Raw genomic sequence first — 23,269 nt, forward strand, 5'->3', positions numbered from 1 at the left:
TCTCCACTAACTTTTCCTCTACATCCCTCTCTTTCATTGCCTGCCATAGTACTTTTCTATTCACTGAGTCAAACGCTGCTTTGAAATCTACGAACAAAGCGATTAGTCTCCCTTGCTTTCTTCCCAAATTTCTGTTAACTAAATAGTTAAGTACGTAGATGTTGCCTATAGTTCCCATTCCTTTTCTAAAGCCCGCCTGATTATGTGCGATACTTTCTTTTTGTTCGACCTGACTCTCCAACCTATTTCTTAAGATTTCTGCATATATTTTATAGCCGACTGACATGAGAGTGATCCCTCTGTATTCCTCTACCTTCTTTCCTTCCCCTTTCTTGACAAGCGATACCACCAGTCCCGTCGTCCACTCTTCCGGCCAACCTTCCCCTTTCCACACCTTGTTGCAGATCTTCCACATCCCATCCCTAATCCCTTCTCCTCCAAAACTTCATCGCTTCGTTCTCCATCCCATCTACTCCCATCGCCTTGTTTCTTTTTAACCTATTTATTGCCTCATCCAGTTCTTCTCTTGTTATCTCGTTCCCTTCCTCCATTTCTCCTTGGACTATTCTACACTTTTCCCCTTTGATCTTATTTTGCTCTCCCCCTAATAGACCCCTAAAATAATCCGTGCATTCCTCCATTTCTATTTCTTCGTTAACGCCCTTCCTTTCCCCTCTATCCCTATTTATCACATCCCACACCCTACCTTCTTTGATCGCCTTTTCTATCTCTGCTTTATATTCTTCCTTTCCCCTCTGTCTTCTTATTTCCAACATCTTCTCATGTTCTTTTTTCCTCCTGTTATACTCCTCCTCCTCCATTTCCCCTCTTCTCCATTTGCTCACACACTCTTTTATTCTCTCTTTACTCTCCCAGCATTCCTCGTCCCACCAGCCTCTCTTTCCCCCTACTATTTCTTCATTAGTACTCAGCTCATCCTTTACCTTTTCAATGGACCCCTTCAACCTTTCAATTAACGAGTCGTTTGTTTAAACTCTTTTAATTTATCTACCCCCCAGATTCCCATTTTCGTGTTTCGTTCGCACCCTTTTTCCTTTCTCCCTCTGCCGCGCTTACTGACGCCTCTTTTTAGTGTAACTATGACCGGGAAGTGCTCAGACCCTATCTCATTCCCTACCTTCATACTCCCTATCCTATGCCGCATTCTTTCTTCAACCTTTAAGGAAAAATAAATTTCTCTCTTCCAATACAGAAGAAATGTTAAATACAAAATGTCCCTCTTCGAATTCAGAAAAAAATAAAATATTCTTCCCCTAAATTTAATGCAAATCTTTAAAAATACTAAATTTGAACACCTTCGACTACGATAATAATCTAAAAAACGAAAAAGAGCCGCTTTCAATTCAGAGAAAAATTAAAAACCAGATTTTCCTCGCTTCCAACAACATTAAAATCTTTCATGGGAAAACAAAATTCACTCTTCCAATTCAGAAAAAATTGTTAAATAAAATTCCCTCCCTTCCAAGTCAATCAAAATGTTAAAAATAAAAAATTTCCCTCTTTCAATTCAGAAAAAAATAAGACTCTTCCCTTAAATTCAATACAAATCTTAAAAATACAAAATTTGACCATCTTCAACTCAATAAAAATTTAAATACCAAACAAGAGCCACTTTCAAAATAAAAATTTTTTTAAAAAATAAAAAATTTCATTGCTTTCAACATAATAAAAAATCTAAAAGAAAATGTTCCTCTTCCAATTCAGAAAAAAATAAAACCAAAATTTCTCACCTTCCAAGTCGATAGAAATCTTAAAAAGATAAAGTAACCTCCTGCAAATTTATGTAAACAATATTCAGGGAAACTAGGACATAGAAACAAACACAACATTTGCGAATGAAGAACAATATAATTAGAGATAAAAAGATACAAAAAGGTCTTGCACAATCGTTATGAATCAACTAACTTCATTTAGTAGGTTTTGACGTGACAAATCAAAGAAACGTCGTACGCGATGAATAAACGCAGAGGTTGGAACCCATTTAAATTAACAAATACAACAAATTAAAAAATAAATAAATATATTTCGTCGTTTTAAGCTCGATAAAAATATTTAAAAAACTAAATTTGCCCATCCTCAACTCAATAAAAATGTAAAAACCAAAAAAAGGCGCTTTCAAATCAGAAAAAATTAAAAACCAAAATTTTCTCACTTTAAAACTTAATAAAAAAATTTTAAAATAAGAGAATGTTCCTCTTCCAATTCAGAAGAAAATGAAAACCAAAATTCCCTCGCTTTCAATTGAATAAGAAATTTTTTAATAAAAAAAATGTTCCTCTTCCAATTCAGAAAAAAATGAAAACCAAAATTCCCTCGCTTTCAATTGAATAAGAAATTTTTAAATAAAAAAAATGTTCTTCCAATTCAGAAAAAAATGAAAACCAAAATTCCCTCGCTTTCAAATCAATAAAAAAAATTTCAATAAAAAAATTTTCCTCTTCTAATTCCGGGAAAAAATAAAACCAAAATGTTCACCCTTCCAACTCGATAAAAATCTTAAAATAAAAAAATACCTTCTTACAATAAAAAAATAAATAAAAAACAATTCAACTCAAATTAAAATTTCCTCAATTATAACTCAATAATAAAAATATTAAAAATACTAAATGTGACCATCTTCAAATCAATAAAAACGTAAAAAACAACAACAAAAAACCGCTTTCAATTCAGAAAAAATTTAAAACCTACATTTCCTCGCTTTCAACTGAATAAAAAAATTAAAAAATAAGAAACTGTCCCTCTTCCGTTAATATAAAAAATTTAACCAAAATTTCCTCCCTTCCAAGTCGATAAAAATCTTAAAAATATGAAGTGACCTTCTGCCAATAAAAAAAAATATTCAATCTTTTGAAACGCAATAAAAATGTTTAAAACCCAAGTTTGTCCGACTTTTTTTACTCAAACTTTTCACATCCAAACCCATTAATTTTTTATTCTTTAAGTCTTTAAAACTGCATTTTAATATTCATTAAATTGAAAATTTTCACTTCAAAATGAAGATCAAAACTAAAAAAATTGTTGAAGTAAACAATTTAAAATTACGCATTGTAAACTAAATAATTTCATAATTAAAATTTTGCTTCGAAAAATTGGAAAAATTCCCGATTTCAACGGCTTAGTGTCCACCCTGTTAAAGTGATCTTAAAAAATGGAATTTAGTCTACAATAATCACTACAGCGAAGAAATTTCAAAGAATTAACGTACCACGTCAAATTTATCCCAGGCAGTATAATCTGAGGATCTGATGCGATCGGGAGCTGATTTACTGGTGCTTGCAATCGGAGGGGAGCTTTCAATCGTTTTCTTTTTTTTGCTTCTGATAGGAGGAAGGTCCCTGACCTGTAAATATTACTATCAGTTAAAACTCTATACATTAATTAAACTTAAAGAAACCTGTTAAAAATCATTTAGGCTTTGTTCTAGTAAAAAAAAAAGAATTTTAGTTCTAAACAAAATGATTGAATTAGTCCTACACAGGGCCTAAAATATTTTTAAACAAGAAAAATAAGGAGATTTTTCACTAAAATAGGGGAATAAATTCATTTAAAAAAATAAATGTGGGACTATTGGGAATGGTAGTCTACCACTTCGCCACCTGGTGCCCAAAACTGGAAATAGAAAGAGTAGGTACGATTTTAAAGTTGCACATTCATTTTTGCATAAAAGTGTTTTTACGATAGTTTATGGTAGTATAAAACAATGATTGAATACTAAAAGCAAATCTTCATAAAAACACCAATAGTTGTAGATAGAATTTCCATATTATACAGTGAAAAAAACATTTTTTTCAAATAGGCTTAAAATAAATAATTTCACTATTTCATGTAAGTTTCAATGAATTTAAGTTATAAAAAACTTTAATTAATGTATGTAGCGACAAATTTTATCCAGATTATGCGAAGAATGCGAATAATAGACGATTTAGGATGACCGTTTTAATCAAAGAAAAAAATTCCCGCTCATTTTCCGATTCGTTAAAATTTTTCACGGTCAATGAAATTTTAAAAATGGAACTCTAAAGCTAACAATTTTTCCATTTGAATTAATAAAAACTGAGCTGCAAATGAAAGCAATCAACGTGGAACTCTTGAATTTCAAACTTTTAAAATAATTTACACATATAAAATGGAAGCTACTAATACTTTTAAACTAATTTTTTTTTTAATAAATGAAGTTAAACTGCAAAATGAATTTTCTAACTTAAATAAATTGTAAAGTTCAAATATTCAGATTCAGTTCTAAAAATATAATTCCACGTTATTATTTTCATAGCTCTAAAGTCTAAGTTGAAGAGACAATCAATGAAATTGAAAAATTTCAAAATTATATCATTTAAAGAAATTATAAGCCAGAAACATCAAAAATTGAATGATTACACTTTTTGTATAAACAGAACACTTCTTGAATTAGAAGTGAAATTATATATAATTTTAATGGTTAAAAACCCTTAAAATGCTTCCAAATTTTATTTGAAAATCTTGAAAGACCTGCATGTTGTTTACATTTTTTTACAATTTTTAAATTATTTTCTCAATCATTTCAGAACTTCTAAAGATTCTTTAAAATTAATCTTTTTTTTTCTCATTTTTTTAATTCTGCCAAATTAAACAAATTTCCTTAAAATCTTCCAGATTTATTTTTGATAATTTTGCAAATCTTTCTAAATCTTTTTGAATAATAACTCAAAATTATCTTTTCAAAATAAAAATCATTAACAATTTTCATAGAAAATGTTTTTTAATCTTCTGAAGCCATTCTAAATTCTTTAAAATATTAAAAATATTTTGTTCGAAATCTTTAGTTTTTAATATTTAACTATAATCACAGATTTTAAATAAACAGTAAGATATTTGTAAATATTAAGTAATTCTTATTTTTTTAATTTAACAATTTCAAATTGAATGGTTTAATAATGGAATATTTTAGACTGAAGTAATATTTGAAATTTAATTATAGCCTTTGTTTATAATTGGGCGTTTACATTTGTTTGACTAATAAGACTTTCCAATTGAAATAGTTTACATAATTTTTAACATTAGAAGCTGAAAATTTAAAATTTGCGAACTGATTTCGAATCGTCTTGTAAAATTAATTATTATTCACTTTTTAAATCTTAAAGGACAGTTTAATTTTAAAAATCATCATTAATTTATATTCACAGTTGATCAACTGAAAATGTATGTAAAATGTAAATTACATCTACACCCCTTTGTTTCCGATAAATACTTATTTTTAGTATCCAATAAATACTTTAAACTCCACAACAAAAATGGTTAAAACAATTTTATGCAAAAATTAATGTACAACTTTAAAATCGTACCTATTCTTTCTAGTACGGATTTTTGTAACCAGGTGGCGTATCGCAGTTTAACCATTCCCAATATTAAATTAAATTTAAAACACTCATGTTAGATATCTAATGTATCAAGTAAAAATATTGTATTATAAACCAGATACTGTATTACTAAGCAAATATTGTATTTTTAACAAAACAGATGAATTTACACAAGATAATTTAAGGGAAAAAAATGAGTTTGCAACATAGCAGTTAAATTCTAAACAAAAACAAATTGGATTTTAACAACTAATATGCATTTTTAAACAAGAAAAAGTTTTCAGACAAAAAGACAATTTTGAACCAAATTGTTGAATATTTAAGCGAAAAAAAGATTTTACAAAACCGTTGAATCTTTAATAAAAAAATTTCATTTTTAACAAAACATCAAATAAGACTAATAATTTTTTTACCTAAAAGATGGATTTTCAACAATATAGGTAAATTTCCATCCAAATAGTTAAATGTTCAACTAAAAAAATAATTTTCAATCGAGAATGGACTTGTTAAATATTCATTAAAAAGCACTATTTTACAAATGAAAAATACGAATTTGCAACATAATAGTTGAATCCTAAACCAAAACAGATTAGTTTCAAACAATATAATTTGATTTCCAAACAAGAAAAAGTATTCAGTCAAGAAACCGAAAAATTGGTACCAAGTTTTTCAATTTTAGAGCGAAATTTTTTTTCTACAAAACAGTTGAATAAAGAAAACGTTATTCAAAAAATACCTGATTTTTTTACAAAAATAATTTAAAATCCAAAAAGGCAATTTTTCTACAAAACAGTGGAATTTTCAACCCGAAAATATGAATTTTGAGCAAACAGTTTAATTTCCACTAAAAAAATCATTTTCAATCGAGAATGGAGTCTTTAAATATTTTGTTCAACTAAAAAATACGACTTTGCAACATAATAGTTCAATCCTGAATCAAAATAGATTAATTTTTATCAAAAGAGTTGCATTTTCAACAAAGAAAAAGTATTCAGCCAAGAAAAAGAAAAAATTGAAGCAAATTGTTCAATTTTCAAGAGAAACAGATTTTTCTGCCAAACAGTTAAATTTAAGAAAAAATCATTTTCAAAAAAATAGCTGCATTTTTTTCGAAAATAATTATACTTAAATACCAAAAAGATGGATGTTCCACAAAACAGTGGCATTTTCAACACGAAAATATGAACTTTCAGCAAAAAGTTTAATTTTCACTAAACAGTTGATTTTTTTATGAAAAAATTTGAATTTTCAACTCTAACAAAAATTTTTCAACAGTACAATTGAATTTTTAACCAAAAAGATTAATTTTCTACCAAAACGACGAATTTTTAACAAAAAAAAAAATGAATTTCCAACTAAACCGTTGAATGTTCAACTTAAAAAATTAATTTTCAATTAAAAATTGACGAATTAAATATATAATTTAAGAAACTAATTTTCAACTAAAAAAGAAGAATATTTGCAACCAAATAGTTGAATCCTTAACCAAAACAGATTAACTTTCACCTCCAGAGTTGAATTTTTAATCAAGAAAGGATTTCCAGTCAAGAAAGAACAAAAATTGGAATCAAACTTTTGAATTTTCAATACAAAAAAAGTTTCTACAAAACAGTTGAATTTGTAATAAAAAACTTTATTTTTAACAAAATACATGAATTTTCGGACCAGAGTTGAATCTTCAGCAATGATGTTAATTTTCACTAAACAACTAAATTTTCAATCAAGAAGAATAATTTTGTACTAATAAGACGAATTTTGAACAAAATTCGAAAATTTTCAATCCAATACTTGAATTTTCAAATAAAAAAGTTAACTTTCAATGGAGAATGGACTCGTTAAATATTCAGTTAAAAAACAACTGATTTCTATCCAAAAAATACGAATTTCCAACATAATAGTTTAATCCTAAGCCAAAACAGATTAATTTTAAACAATACAGTTAGATTTCCAACCAAGAAAGTTGTTCCATTTTCAAGAGAATTTTTTTCTACAAAACAGTTGAATTTAAAAAAATTGGTTTAAAAAATACTTGATTTTTGTTTACAAAAAGAATTTAAAATGCAAAAAGGCGATTTTTCTACAAAACAGTGGAATTTTAAACCTAAAAATATGAATTTTAAGCAGTTTTTTTTTCAATGAAAAAAAAATTAATTTTCAATCGAGAATGGAGTCGTTAAATTTCTAGTTAAAAGACAAATTTCCAACTAAAAATACGACTTTGCAACATAATAGTTAAATCCTAAATCAAAATAGATTAATTTTTAAGAACAGATATGCATTTACAACCAATAAAAAGTATTCAGACCAGAAAAAGAAAAATTGGAAGTAAATTGTTCAATTTTTAAGAGAAACAGATTTCTCTACCAAACAGTTTAATTTAAAAAAAAAATATTTTTAACAAAATACCTGCATTTTTTGGGTAAATAGTTATATTTAAGAACCAAAAAGACGAATGCTCCATAAAACAGTGGTATTTTTAACCCGAAAATATGAATTGTCGGCAAAAAGTTTAATTTTCACTGAACAGTTTATTTTTTTACGAAAGTATTTGAATTTTCAGCCCAAAGAAATTTTCAACAGCACAATTGAAGTTCCAAACAAAAAGATTAATTTTCTAGCAAAAAGTCAAATTTTTAACAAAAAACATGAATTTCCAACCAAATAGTTGAATCAACCTAAAAAATTAATTTTCAATAGAGAATGGACTAATTCAATATACAGTTTTAAAACTAATTTTAAACTAAAAAAGAATAATATTTGCAACAAAACAGTTGAATCCTGAACCAAAACAGATTAACTTTCAACATCGGAGTTAAATTTTCAATCAAGAAAAAGTTTTCTGCCAAGAAAGAAGAAAAATTGAAAACAAATTGTTTAATTTTCAAGACAAAACAAAGTTTCTACAAAACAGTTGAATTTCAAAATAATAAAATAAGAATTTTCAGCAAAAAGGTTACTTTTCACTACTAAAAAGGCGAATTTTCAACCAAAAAAACATAAAACCGTTAAATGCGCATTAAAAAAACAAATTGTCAATCAAATATCAAGTACCTAAATATTCAGTTTAAAAAACTAATTTTTAACCAAAAAAATGAAACCAAATTGATGAAATTTTAAGACAACAAAAAGTTTCATCAAAACAGTTAACTTTTTAATAAAAATTTCGTTTTTGATAAAAAAAAGTTCGTTTTTATTAAAATAAAGTTCATTTTTTAACAAAATACCTGAATTTTCTATCAAAAGCCAAAAAGAAAAATTTTGTAAAAAACAGTTAAATTTTCAACCCTAGAATAAGGATTTTAAGCAAAAGAAACTTCTCTTCACCAGAGTTGAATTTTGCACCACACTGATCTACATTAAAATATAAATTTTTTTTAAACACAAAAATAGAGGTTATAAATTTTAGTCCTTGAAATAATTCGGAGAATACTTAGTATTCTTAAAGAATGTTTTAATCATGCATACAAAATAATTGCTCTTGTATAATTGAAAACCAGGTTTTTATTTTAGAACTCGAGCGAAAGGTGATTTTGAAGGTCACGAGGAGAGTAAACAAGAAATAGAAATAGTAAAAAGAGAGACGGCACATATATCTCACCTGGTCACGACCGGCACTTAAAAGTGCTGCTTCTTTTCGCTTCATTTCTTGCTCCCAATTCCTGAGATCAATCAATTCCTTTTGCAAATCTGCTGAATTATCTCTAACTTGTTTTTGAAGCAGAATAGAATTATCCTTGTCCATTTTCTACTCACTACTTCTAGGTTATGTTTTGCGGTGTCTTGACATTCAGTCAATATTTCAACAGAGAATCGTGTCAACTCTTAAAATCATGAAGAAGTCGAAAGTAAACTACAAGAAAACTTAATAAAAATAATATTCTGTGTACAATTATGCAAAATTGACAACAGCAAGCAAATTTTCGATCTCAAACACTTTTTTCGGCTGGCAGAATATGTTTGACAACGTTTGATGATGTTTGATCATTAAAACGTGAGAGCCGGGACAAATCAATGGGATTGGAGAACGGACAAAAGTTGGCTCTCCATTGGCTGCTAGATTTGAATTTTTGTTTCGCGCGTTTTTATTAACTTGGTAGCCATGGAAAAAATTAATCTGTGATGTTGGTAGAGGTAGCCCGCGAAAGTCTTAAGCTTATTTCCCGCTTGGGAATTATATTTTTTATACAAATATAAGATGTAAATTCAAAATATTAGGCTACTTTAACAAAATAGTTCAATTTTCGTGTGAAAAAAGAATTCTCTCCTATCAAAAGAAATGAATTTGCAATGAAAAAGTTAAGTTCTCAAACTGAAAATTCGATTTTTTTATAAAACAGCTGACTTTCAAGCGAGAAAAGATGAATTAAAAAAAAATTTTAACTAAAAAATAAAATTTTTCAACCACTTAGATCAAATGCTCAAAAAGGTAAAAAGGTTGAATTTTTAATAAAATTTGGTCATATTTGGTAATATAAACTGACGGGAATGTTATTTTTCGGAAATTTTTTCGTTCAAAACTTTTATTTCTCGGCAATTTTATAGTTTTGGGAATTTTATTATTCGGGAATTTTTCAATTCGAACATTTTTCAATTCCAGAATTTTTTTAATCTCAAAAATTTTATATTTTATCATTTTTCTGCCATGAAAAATTGTTTTTTAATAAATGCTACTTATGTAATAAAAAAACATTACTAAATATTTTGTTCGCAAATATTTTTAATATTCTATTTATTTATTTTAATTATTTCGTAACTTTAAAATAACAATAGTGAAACAAATTCTCAATACAATTTTTTAAAATGTGTATGAAAGTTTTTTTTTAAATTCTTGATCTTGTAATAAAAATCTTCTTCTTGTATTATTCTTTAGCACTGAGAAATATATTTTATTTCAATTATTTTTATTTCGAATTCAAATAATATTTTTGAAGATCGATTAAACATAAAAAAATTTTTGTGGTTAAAATGTATTATTATTTTATTTTTAGTGAATAAATATGATTTATTTAAGAAAATGTTGTTTTTTTTAAATCGATAATTTTCTGTCGGAAATTTTCTTATTCGGAAACTTTCAAATTCTCTTAACATTACAAATTATTCGGGTTTTTTTTTATTCGGCAAATTTCCCATAAGGACATTTGTAATTCCCACCAATTTTATCAGTTCGAGAATTTTCCATTTCGAATACTTTTTTATTTATTTTGACAGTGCCGGAAATTTTATTTTTCCAGGCTTTTCATTCGTCCCAAATTTGTTATATTGGTATTTGTGGGAATAATTATGTGAATAAATAATTTTAAAAATCGATAAATCAAAACATTTTCCATTTGTAATTTTTTTTCTCAGAAGGTTAGGCTTCGTAAAATTAGAAAGCTTTTGAAAAATTTGATGGTAAATTCTAGTTTAAAAAAAAAATCTTAGTCACATATTAAGAAAAATTTTGATTAATTTTTTTTTACATACATTATCTGAGTGAGGAAATACTGGTGAGCTTGACATTCAATCTTTAAAAATTGGGAGTTTGCCATCGAATCAAGATCGACCGAATGGTAATATTAAAGCTGAGTGCATGCTTGTTAGGCAGTTCGTCGTCGACGAGCGACTGGCGCGTACCTGTTCTTCGCGTTTTTTGTTTAAATAATGAATACTCTTTCTGTATATTTTTTACACGAACCGATTCTGTGGTTAATTAACACTATCAATCAATTCCCTTCGATTTTTTTTAATTACCCTAATCGAGTGCACAATTTTGCACCAATCCCTCTTTGATGTAAACAACAGTAGAATCTTTCCCGCTTTTAACAAATCTTCCTTCGATCTTATTTTCCCATCGCTCCGAGTTTATAAATAAAATCAGGTTTGTTTGATCGAAAAAGTGTGTCGAAATGTTCGAATTATTATCTGAGTTAATTAAAAAGTAAAAATAATTAAATTAATAATAATTTATTCAAAGATTTATACATTATTTATTAAATAGAAATGTTTGTACTAGAAATAGTGTTTCTGGGAATTGTGAGAGTTGAAAAAATGTGAGGACCTATTCAGTGAAAGGTAAATACAAAAATCATTATATACTATACATCATGTTTAATAGTTGAATTATTCTATTTTTTGTACATTTTGGCGAAGAAATTTAGTTTTTACGAAACAAGTCGAATTTTGAACCAAATAATAAAATTTTCAACAAAGAGGAATTTAATTTCTAACTAAAAACAGGAATTTGTAACAAAATAAATGATTTTTTAAACCTGTTTTTAATTTTTTAATTAAAAAAGATAAATTTTCAACAAAAAATAGGATAGTTAAATTTTTAGTTAAGAAAATTAATTTTTAACAAAAATATGAGTTCTTAAGAAAGTGGTTCAACTTTCGACCAAATGTAGTTGAATTTTGTACCAAATGGTTAAATTTTCGAGCCAAAAATACGTATTTTGTATAAATAGTTGAATTTTTAACCCGAAAATGTGAAATTTTAGCAATAAAGTTTTATTCAAATAGTTAAACTTTCTACCAAAAGAATTTATTTTCTACCAAAAATACGAACCTTTAAGAAAATATATGAATTTTCAACCATATAGTTAAATTTTTAACTAAAATATAAAAGTTGTCAACCAAAATGTAATTTTTAACAGAAAACACAACAATAACAAAAAATGTTTCAACAAAATAGTTAAATTTTTTAACAAAAAAAAAGTTTTCATGAAGATAGTTCAACTTTTGAGCTAATAATTGAATTTTCGGTCGAATTTTTCGAGGCGAAAATATGGAATTTCTTCAATAAAAATTTAATACCAAAAAGTTGAATTTTCAACCAAATAGTTAAATTTTCAACAAAAAAATAAGTTTTTAACAAGGTAGCTCAACTTTAGACCGGATAGATGAATTTTCTATCGAATTATTGTATTTTCGAGCCAAAAATAACAATTCTATACGAGGCAATTGAACATTTTCTCGAAAATGTTAAATTAAAAAAAAGTACTATTTTTATCCAAAATATGTAACCAATTTTCTACCACACAAAAAGACGAATTTGCAAACCAAGAGGAATTGTTTTCTATATAAAAGACGAATTTTGAACAAAAAGCAGAATTATTGAATTATTGCCAAAAAATTCGATTTTTCTAGCAGCAGTTAAATTTTCATACAAAAATGAGTTTTTAATAAAGTAGTAAATCATTCGACTAAAAATTTGATTTTCCTACCAAATTGATGAATTTTCAAGCCGAAAATCAGAATTTTCTATAAAAAATGAAATTTTTTAGCACGAACCTATGAAATTTGAATAGAAAAGTTGCATTTTTTGGACAAAATAATTTATTTTTTTAAAATAACTTATTTTCAACAAAGAACACAAATTAAAAAAATACTTTTCTACTAAAAACACAAATTTCTAACAAAGAACATGAATTTTTAACTGAATAGTTAAATTTTGAATTAAAAAAGATAATTTTTTAACGAAAAATAGAATAGTTAAATTTTGACTTAAAAAAAGTTAATTTTCAACATAAAAATTTAACTTTCAACATAATAGTTTAATTATCAACCAACACGATTATATTTCTATAAAAAAGACGAATTTCTTAAAAAATACATGAATTTTTAACAAAATTGTTAGATCAATCCTAATATTTGAATTCGATTAAACTCTTTTTTTCTACCAGAATAGTGTATTTTTCGTACATAAAATTATACTCTAGGTTAAAAGTATAATAACGACTTTTCTTTTTCAGCAATAACATGGAGTTCTTGACACTAATTGAATTTAAATGTGCTTGGGAAGTAATGTTTGTAGAGAAAATATTGAAAATAAAACTCCTAATAATGTGCACTCTTATGACAAATTGTTATTTGATTACAGTTTTTTTTGCAGATAATATTGTGGGATATTAAATATATATATATAAGTAAAATGATGGTGATTGTTATCTCTGGACCCGTGCCATATTTGTTTACCCTGATTTTTTATTTATATATTTAACACTAGTATTTTCAACAAAATAGTAAACTTTTTACAAATAGTTGAATTTTCCACAAAATAATTAATTTTGCGACAAAATAGTAGAATTTGTAACCAAGTAGTTGATTTTTCAACTTACATCAATTAATTTTTAACCAAATAAATTAATTTGAACAAAATTAATAGTTAAACCAAAATTTGTATTCCCTACCAACTAGTTGAATTTTCAATCAAAAGGGGCCAATTTTCAACAAGAAAGTAAACAAAATAGTAGAATTTTTAGTTAAGTAGTTGAATTTTTAACCTACAGCAATTAATTTTTAACCGAATAGTTGAATTTTCATTTTAAAAAATATCAACAAAAAATAATAGAGTTTGTACTAAATATTTGAATTTTCAATCAACGAACATTAATATTTTAACCAAATAGTTGAATTTTGCACAATTAATTTTCTAACAAAATAGTAGAATTTTTAACCAACTAGTTCAATTTTCAACCTACAACAATTAAATTTTAACCAAATAGTTTAAAAAAAAAAATTAACTATCAACCAAATTTTGTTTTCACTACTATCTAGTGTAATTTGTAAGCAACAGGTACGAATTTACAACAAAATCGTTACATTTTTAACAAAGGAAAATGCCTTTCTAACAAAATCTTTAATCCACTACAAAATAATTAATTTTTCATCAAAATAGTAAAATTTGTAACTAAGTAGTTAAACTTTAAACCTAGAACAAATAATTTACAACTAAACAGTGAAATTAAAAAAAATTTCTTTTCTTCCAAAAAATTTTTATTTGAAATTAAGGGGGGGGGGGGTTAAAGGTTTCAGGGTAAAAAAAACACTCTTTTTGCGGGTTTTTTTAAGAGTATGGATTGAGCAAATGTATTTAAACTTTTTGTTCATTATTAAGTATAATTTTGGCAATATTGTGTAATTTTTTCATTTGAAAATATTTAAAAACAAGCCGGTGACAGAGATTGTTCGAGAACGTCTTAGAAAAAAACAATTCGTGGTGTTCACTGCATCTGGGTCGGAAATTATTGGAAATCAAAAACATCAAAAACATCATCAAACCCTTCCCCTAACGTTCTCTGATTATTCTTTGTTTGCATTTAAAATTTTTTGGTGGTCATCTAAAGTGTAATCTGCTATTTCCCACGAAAATTTCCACCATTTTGGGGGTGGAAACCACCCTTAATGTAAAAAAAAATTTAACTGAACATTGGGGGAGGTATTTTACATGTAGAAAATGTGTACCAACTTTGAATTGAATCGGTAAAGTAGTTTTGAAATGGCAGTGAACACGGACTTTGAACAAGTAGTTTTGAGAAAAACGCGTTTAAAGTTTAAGAAGCCCGCAGCTGTCAGTGCTGTAGTGCTAGAGGACAGGAGACTAACTAGACAATAACTTCGAGAGTTTTGCTTAGATCGACTTAAAATTTTGGGAGTATATTCGTCAAATGTTTAACAATAAGAAAAGGCAAACAAAAAATCGATTTTCTGAAAGTGCAAACCTTTACCCCCCCCCCCCCCCCCCCCCCCCCCCCCCCCCCCATTAACTAGTTGAAGTTTCAAGCAAAAGGGACGAATTTTAAACAAAATATAGTTACAGTTTCGATTAAATGAGATGCCTTGTTAACAAACTTTGTATTCACAACCAATTAGTTGAATTTTTTATAAAAGGGACAAATTTTCAGTACAATAATTAAATTTTCGACTAAACAAGATGACTTTTTAACAAAATACATAGTTTAATTTTCAACAAAACAGTTGAATTTGTAGCTTAATATGTATTTGAATTTTTTACCCACAAAAATGAAATTTCAACCAAATAATTGAATTTTTAACAGCAAGATATTAATTATCAACCAAAAAGTTGCATTTACAATCAAATAGTTGAATTTTTAAGTCAAAGGGATGAATTTTCAGCAAAATAGTTGATTTTTAAACAAAATAATTGGATACATCTATCCAGACAGATGAATGCTCAACAAAAATTGTGGAATTTTTTGAACAAAAAAGATAACTTTCGTCAAGATAATTTAATTTTTAAGAAAATATTTGATTTTTGAATGAAATAGTTGAATTTTCAACGTATAAAAGATGATTTTCTATCGAAGAAGACGAATTTTGAAATAAACAGTTAAATTTTAGACTAAAGAAGATGACTTTTTCACAAAACAATTAAATTCTTAAGCAAAATAATTTTTTTTTAACGAAGAAGTAAAATTTTTAACCAAAAACTTGAATTTAGAAACTACAAAGATAAATCAATCAAAATTTTAAACTTCCAACATAAAAAAATTAATTATCAAACAAAAAATTTGTTTCTGAATATCTTTGGATATTTATGTAATTTTCCAAAAATTTAAATTTTATCAATTATTAAAAAAATTTCTCCGTAAAAAAAATATGCAAGTTGCTTACAATTTTTTTAAACATTCTCTCAGATGTCTAATTCTTTTTTATTTATTTGTTTAATATGAATTCTAATTCTGGCTGTTTACTGATTTAAAATAATATAATAATAAATGTTAAATGGACATGAAAATTGTCGATTCCTATTCCCGACATAAAGAAGATTTCCAAAAATTGTCTTAAATCTTTTGTTTTTGTATTTCTTGGTATTATTTAAGCTTTTAAAAATGGAAGAATTTAAAGCTAAAAGCCTTTGAATTGTATCAATATCAAAATGAAAAAAAATTAAATTTGAAGGTTCAAAAAATGTATCGCGTAAATTAGTAAAATGTGAATAAAAAAATTTTAATTTAATAAATTCTAAACTGAATATGTATATTTACTAAAATTACGACACGCCAATTTTATCTACTACGACTAGCCAATTATTAGCGGAAACATAAACCGAAGTAATTAGAGAAATCAATAACCGAATCGGTTAAAGTTCAAACAAATTATTTTCCGCTTTAAAAAATTCAAATTGGTAATTTATATTCGACAATAATGTTTATTGCCACGGAGGCCTTCATAATAATGGAACCAAACTAGATTAATGATCACGCTTCTTAATAAGCGGAAAAAGGACGTAAAATCCTTTACAGTTCCCAATTTTCCATCACATTATGCGTGAAATATTAGGTTTATTGTCATTTCAATCAGATCAAGGAGAATAAAAGAGAATCAAAATTACTAAAGTAATTTCAGACATATTTTACACATATTTTACATATATTAGAACTGAGCATTAATTATCCTTTCTTCAGAAAAACTGGTTTATTTTCGAACTTTTTTTTTTTGAGTTTTACAGAAAATCTTACATGATTTACAGAAGTTTCCTTATGATAGCGAAAAAATCTAGTAAATTCATACTGAATGAAACCATTTTTTCCACTTCCATAGAATTCTTTAAAATTGGAACGATTATTTTTTTTCATTAACAAGATATTAATTTCAACATGTGCATCTGTCACCGTTATTATAATATTTTATGAAAATTTTTTAAAATGCATGTATTTTGATAAAAAATATTATTTTTTTTTATAGAAAATTAATCTTTCGGGTTCAAAATTCATTTATTTTGCTTGAAAATTAGACTTTTTGATTGAAAATTAATTTTTTGAATTGAAAATTTAACTATTTCATGTTTAGTTGAACATTAATTTTCTTCAGTTGAAAATTCAAATTTTTTTTTAATTTCTATACTTTGTTCAAATTTTGTCTTAAGAATATCTACTTGGTGAATAATTCACCTGTTTGGTTGAAAACTCAACTATTAGGTTAAAAATTCAATTATAAATTTAAATATTTGATTAAAACTTCATGTATCTTGATACATTTTTTTTGTAGAAAATTAATCTCTTTAATTGAAAATTTATTTCTTTGGTTGAAAGAAAATTTTGTTTTAATTAAAATTTTAACTCAATTTTCTTTGTAGACGTTTGATATTTAGGTAGAAAATACATTTTTAAATTAACATTTTCTCAAATAAACCTTCTTCGTTGAAAAATCAACTATTATGTTTTGGTAGAAAATTAATCCTTTTGGTTGAAATCAATCCTTTTGGTTCAAAACTTATTTCTCTAACTTGAAAATGAGTTTAAATAAAATGGAAATTAATTTTTGAAACAAAAAATTTATTCCATTTTTCTTCAAACATTTTTTTTATAGTCATTTAACTCTTTTCTTAGAAAAATCATCTTCTGGGTTGAAAATTCAACTACATATTTGGTTAAAATTTTTTTTTATTTAAGATGCATCATTTCAGTTATAAGTTTATTTCTTTGGTTAAAAATTTAACAAATTTGGATGAAACTTCGTTTTTCTTTTTGGAAATGATTTTTTTTGTTGCTAAAAATGTAGCTATTTCATTATGATAGAAATACATCTATTTTGTTGTAAACTCATCTCTCTTAGTCAAAAATTAATTGATTTTCGTAGAAAATGCATATGCATATTTTTGGGTTGCAAAATACATTTTTTGTGAAATTGGTTTTTATGAATCAAAACTCCAAATTTTTGAAAAGATTTTTTTTCTGTATCAATTGAAAAATCGTTCTTGGTTGAAAATTCAAATCTTTTGTTAAAAGTAGTATTTTTTAGTTTTATTTAACAGTTTTCTCATTAAAAAATAAAATATCTTTAGGTGGAATTATCAACTATTATACTTTTTGTTGAGAATTAATTTTTTTTACCAAAGATTAATCTGTTTGGTTGAAAATTTAACTATTTTGTTTAAAATTTCCTTTTTCTTGGTTGAAAATTAATTACTTTAACTCAACAGTTAATAATGAAATCCTTGATTGATAATTTTACATTTTTTCAGTTCTATTATGCATATAAATGTGACATTCTCTGTCAGGATCCTTTAAAAACAATTTTTAACTGTACTAAACCAATTTCAAGCATTATTTTTTACTGTGAAGCTTTTCCTATCAGACATATCAGGAAAAATTTGTAAATCCGGAAAAATTCAGGGTATTTTGTTAGTCACGGAAAGTCAGGGACTTTAAAAGAATTCTTGTAAAAGTCAGAGAATTTCTAAAAGTGACACTCTAAAGAACTGTTAAGGATAATACATTTTTTTCTTCTTTTTATGAAAAATGATACGTTAAAAATGTTAAAAAAATTAAGATTCTGGTCTTTGAATATTAATGGTAAGGGAAAATTTATAATTGTGTTTTTTAAAAAAATTCTGGTGAAAAATTCATCTTTCTGGGTTGAAAATTCAACTATTTTGGTACAAAATAACCTTTTATTGAAAATTCAACTAAAATCTTTTTTTGTTATAAAATAAACTACTTTTTTATTCGTCTATTTGGGTTAAAAATCATCTTCTTTAATAGAAGTTTAATCTTTTCTGGTTGTCGATAAAATTATTTCGTTAAAAATTGATCTTTATTGAAGAAATATAATCTTTTTGATATGAAATTTCCTCTTTTTTGTTGAAATATGGAAAATGTAATCATTTTTTGAAAATTCATTTATTTTGTTAAAAAGTCATTTTTCTTGGTTTAAAATCAACCTTTTTGTTGAAAATGATGCTGAGATTAAAAAAAGTCGCTGTTTTGATTTGAAAATTAGAAGAAAAAAAAATTTGGTTGACAATTGTTGGTACCTTTTTTTAAAATTGACTCTTCTTGTTTGGAAATGATCTCTTTTGTTAGAAATTCACCTTTTTAGGTTAATAGTTCAACTGTATTTTAAGTTTTTGTAACGACTGTTGCAAATTCTACTATTGGTTGGAAATTCAAGTTTTTTGTTGAAAATTTAATAAAATTGAAGATTTAATTGTTGAAAAGTACATTTTTCATTTCCAACAGTTGAAAATTGAACTATTTGGTTAAAAATTTAATCATTTCGTTGAAAATTCATCTATTTGGATAGAAAATTCGTCTTTCTGGACAGAAACTTAATCTTTCATGGTTAAAAAGATCATATTTTTGGTTGATAATTTAACTATTATAAGGGGAAATAAATGATTTTTTGGAAAATTGGACTATTTTGTTAAAAAGTCATCCCTCTTAATTAAAAATTCCACTTTGAAAACTAAGCTTTTGAAAGTTCAACTGTTGAAAATTGAATTTGACTCAATTTCGTTGTCGTTAAAAATTTAACGATTTGTTGAAAATTGATAAAATTGAAAATAAAACAATGCAAAATTGAATTTTCAATCTTCTTCAAATTTCAACAATTGAAACAATTGAACTATTTTTCGGAAAATTCATATAGTCTCGTAGAAAATTTGACATTTTTATAGAAAATTGACCTTTAATGGTAGAAAAGTCACATTTCTTGATTGAAAATACACTTTTTTGTTCAAATTAAATTGTCGTTTCAGAAAATCATCTTTTTGAATTAAAATTTCAACTATTCAACTACCTGGTTGAAAAATCAATAATTTGGTTAAAAACTTATCCTTTCTGGTTAAAAAATCATCTTTATGGATTGAAAATTCAACTTTTATGGTAGAAAATTAACTTCCTGTTGAAAATCAATTTTCTTGAAATATCAACATTTGAAAATTGAATTATTTTGGTTGAAAACTCATATATTTTAGTAGAAAATTCGTCTTTTCTGATAGAATAGTATTTACCCTTTTTGGTAGAAAAGTTATCTATCTTTGTTGAAAATAAATTTTTTGTTTATAAAATAATTTTTTTAAATAAAACTGTCGTTTAAAAGATCAGTCTTTTTAAATAGAAATTTAAACTATTTTGTTGAAAATTCGCCTTTATTTATAGATAATTCATCTTTTATGGTAAAAAAATTATCTCGATTGGTTAAAAATAAATATTTTATTGAATATAATTTTTTTCTGAAAATTAAACTGTTGTTTTAAAAATCCGTCTTTTTTAATTGAAATTACAAATCTTTTGTTGTATATGCACGTATTTGGTTGAAAGTTATATAATTTTTGTTATAAAATTAACTATTTAACTATATTTAACTATATTTAACTATTTCTTTTCTCTTGCAAGGAGTTTCTTCGAGTTATATTGTTAATGAAATCAATACGTTTCGACAAGTTTTGTCAGAAATGTTTACACCATTGGCATGAATCTTCGCCAATCGACACGGAATATGTAGTCAGAGGGATGTTGCTTACGAAAATACATAATCCACTTACAAATGTTTATCGGAATCACTCATTGGCTTTATGTATTTTCTTTACACATGTAAAATGCATAGGATCCGTTAAGAAGCTTAGAAGTTCAAAAGCAACGATTTGATTAATTCTGAAATTGATAAAAAAATTTATAATAGTTATGAATTATGTAGACTTATGAAATCGAAGTCCTAGTTAACTTATAGAATTCCTGAAAATTAAACCAAGAATCCAACTACCAAGTTCAGACAAGCATCGTAAAATGCTCCTATTATAATTCAATTTAAAAAAATGTTTGAAAAAATCTTTGCACAAAAATAAAAAAGAGGAAAGAAAAATGAAAAGTAACGAAACCATAGTAAATATTATAAATTTGTTTTGTTATTAAGAAATTACAAGCATTTGGTTGTCCAAAATTGGTCGTTGGATTCTTGGTTTGAATTTAAGGAATTCTATACTTTAACTTGAGTTTTGGACTTTGAATAAGATTATGAATATATACCTTCATTTTTTGGTTAAAAATTTAAATATTTTCAGTCAGGGAATTTTACTTGTATGTAGAAATTATTACTGATTTTATATAAGGAAATTATAATTAAAACTAAAATTGCACTTGAAAGTGGAGTGATTATGCGCTTAGAAAATTAAAGCAACGAATTTCATCAATTCTGAATTTAGTGAAAAAAAAACTTTCTAATTTTTATTAATTATACGAATTTTTCCCTCTAAATTTGAATCATTGAGAAATCAGTGAATGTAATTTATTCCTGGAAATTATTACTAATTTAATGCAAAGAAGTTGAAATTAAAATTGAAAATGGAATGATTAGAAACTTAGAAGTTTGAAGCAACAAATTTGACCAATTCTGAAATTAATTTTTAAAAACTTTTTAATTTTTATCAATTATGAGACGTGATAAAACAGATCTCTCTAAATCCAAGTCAGCTGGAATGCAGTGTAATTTCAGTTTAATTAATCAGAAATCAGTTTAATTTGAATATAAATTTAAATTGAACTTGAAATTAAAAAGCCGAATGATTAAAAGCTTAGTAGTTTAAAGCAACAAATTTCATTAATTCCTAAATTAAAAACAAAACAAAACTTTCTGATATTTATGAATTATGAAGCATTATAAAATTGAATCCCTCTGATTTTAAATCATTGAAAAATCAGTGAACGTATTTTGTGCTTGGAAATTTTGCATTCATGATTCAATACAGGAAAATAAAAATTTAAAGTGGAATGATTAGATACTTAGGAGTTTGAAGCAACCAATATTATCAATTAGCAAGCAGTGAATGTCATTTATCTATAGATATTATCACTGATTTAATCCAAGGAAATCAAAATTTAATTTGGAATTTTAATTTATTTTTCAATTTGATTTGAAATTGAAAGCGGAATGATGAGAAGCTTAGAAGCGTAAAGCAACAAATATGATCAATTCTAAAAAAACGCTCTAATTTTTATTAATTATGAGGCATTATAAAATTGAATCTCTTTCATTTTAAATCAGTGAGAAAACAGTAAATGAATTTTATATGTGGAAATGAGTATTGATTTAATACAAGGAAATTAAAATTGAAATTGAAACTGATATTGAAACTTCAATTGAAATTGAAACTAAAATTAAAACTGAAATTGAAATTGAAATTTGAATGATAAGGAACTTAGGAGTTCGAAGCAAAAATATCAATACATCAGAAATTAATTTTTTTAACTTTCTAATTTTTATCAATTTTACAGTGTTTTAAACTTAAACCTCTCTAAATTCAAATCAGTAAGAAATCAGTGAATGTCATTTATCTGTAGATATTATTACTGATTTAATACAAGGAAATAAAATTTTCAATTTAAGTTAACTTTGAAATTAAAATCGCAATGATTAAAAGTTTAGAAGTTTAAAGCAACAAAATTTGATCAAATATGAAATAAAAAAAAAAACTTTATAATTTTTAGTAACTATGAAGCATTATGTGTGCCCGAAACAAAGAAAAAGGGATGCGAAACTAAAGACATAAAAGACGGCGTGTTGAAAGGCGGATTTGAAATATGGTCAGGAGTAAACTGTGACTCACATGGTAAACAAGGAGTAGGTCTGATTTTGAATGAAAGAGTAAAGCAGCATCTCGGAGACCATGGTTTCGTGTCTCCCAGACTGTTGTGGGCTAGAATCAAAGTAGGAATCAGAAGACTATTTATTATAGCATGCTACGCGCCGGTTGATAGTGATCCTAGAGAAGTAAAGGACGCCTTCTGGGACACTTTAAATGACACAATAAACATCTGCGAACATAGAGAAAGAATAATTCTACTAGGAGACATGAACGGTTGGGTGGGCATCCAAAATCAGGATACAGAAAGAGTATTAGGTAATTTTGGGGAGCCAAGAACAAACTACTAGGCAGTCCGATAAGTCCCTGAAAAATGAAACACGGAGACGTTTTTTTGGCCAAAGTCGGTTTTATTTTTCAACATACTCTCCTTTTAGGTCGATACAGCGAGTCCAACGATTTTCTAACTTTTTGATACCGTCCGAAGAGTATTCGATCGGAAGGTCTCCAAAATACGCCTCAGTTTCAGCTATGAGCTCCTCATATGAGTAAAAACTCTTACCGGTGAGCCATCTCTTCAGGTTAGAGAACAAGTAATAGTCGCTGGGGGCCGGGTCTGGTGAATACGGTGGTTGAGGAACCAATTCGAAGCCGATTTCATGCAATTTTGCTTGTGCAGCTAAGCATGCATGAACGAGCGCATTGTCGTGATGATAAAGCGGTTTCCTCTTCTTCAAATGCGGTCGTTTTTCGGCGATTTCGATTTTCAATCGGTCCAATAATGATGAATAGTATGCTCCGGTTATGATTTTACCTTTTTCAAGATAGT

At 26.2% G+C, this 23,269-nt stretch overlaps 2 protein-coding genes across 3 annotated transcripts in view; one reads left to right on the top strand and one right to left on the bottom strand.

Moving 5' to 3' along the window:
* Nucleotides 1–9,332, bottom strand: part of LOC117180260 (RNA polymerase II-associated protein 3-like) — a 48,603-nt gene extending 39,271 nt beyond the window's left edge. For both annotated transcript variants that reach the window (XM_033372662.1, XM_033372661.1), the window contains exons 1-2: nucleotides 8,956–9,332; nucleotides 3,227–3,361 (exon numbers count right to left, since the gene is read on the bottom strand). In XM_033372662.1, coding sequence (XP_033228553.1) covers nucleotides 3,227–3,361; nucleotides 8,956–9,099 — 279 coding nt within the window. In that variant the 5' untranslated portion in view covers nucleotides 9,100–9,332. The remainder of the gene's footprint in view (nucleotides 1–3,226; nucleotides 3,362–8,955) is intronic.
* A 1,641-nt stretch (nucleotides 9,333–10,973) lies between these two features.
* LOC117180332 (bestrophin-4-like) overlaps nucleotides 10,974–23,269 on the top strand; it is a 59,502-nt gene continuing 47,206 nt past the window's right edge. The window contains exon 1 of the mRNA XM_033372773.1: nucleotides 10,974–11,408. The gene's annotated coding sequence lies outside the window, so the exon portion shown is untranslated. The remainder of the gene's footprint in view (nucleotides 11,409–23,269) is intronic.

The sequence above is a fragment of the Belonocnema kinseyi genome, chromosome 9 (genome assembly GCF_010883055.1).
Source record: "Belonocnema kinseyi isolate 2016_QV_RU_SX_M_011 chromosome 9, B_treatae_v1, whole genome shotgun sequence".
Taxonomy (NCBI): domain Eukaryota; kingdom Metazoa; phylum Arthropoda; class Insecta; order Hymenoptera; family Cynipidae; genus Belonocnema; species Belonocnema kinseyi.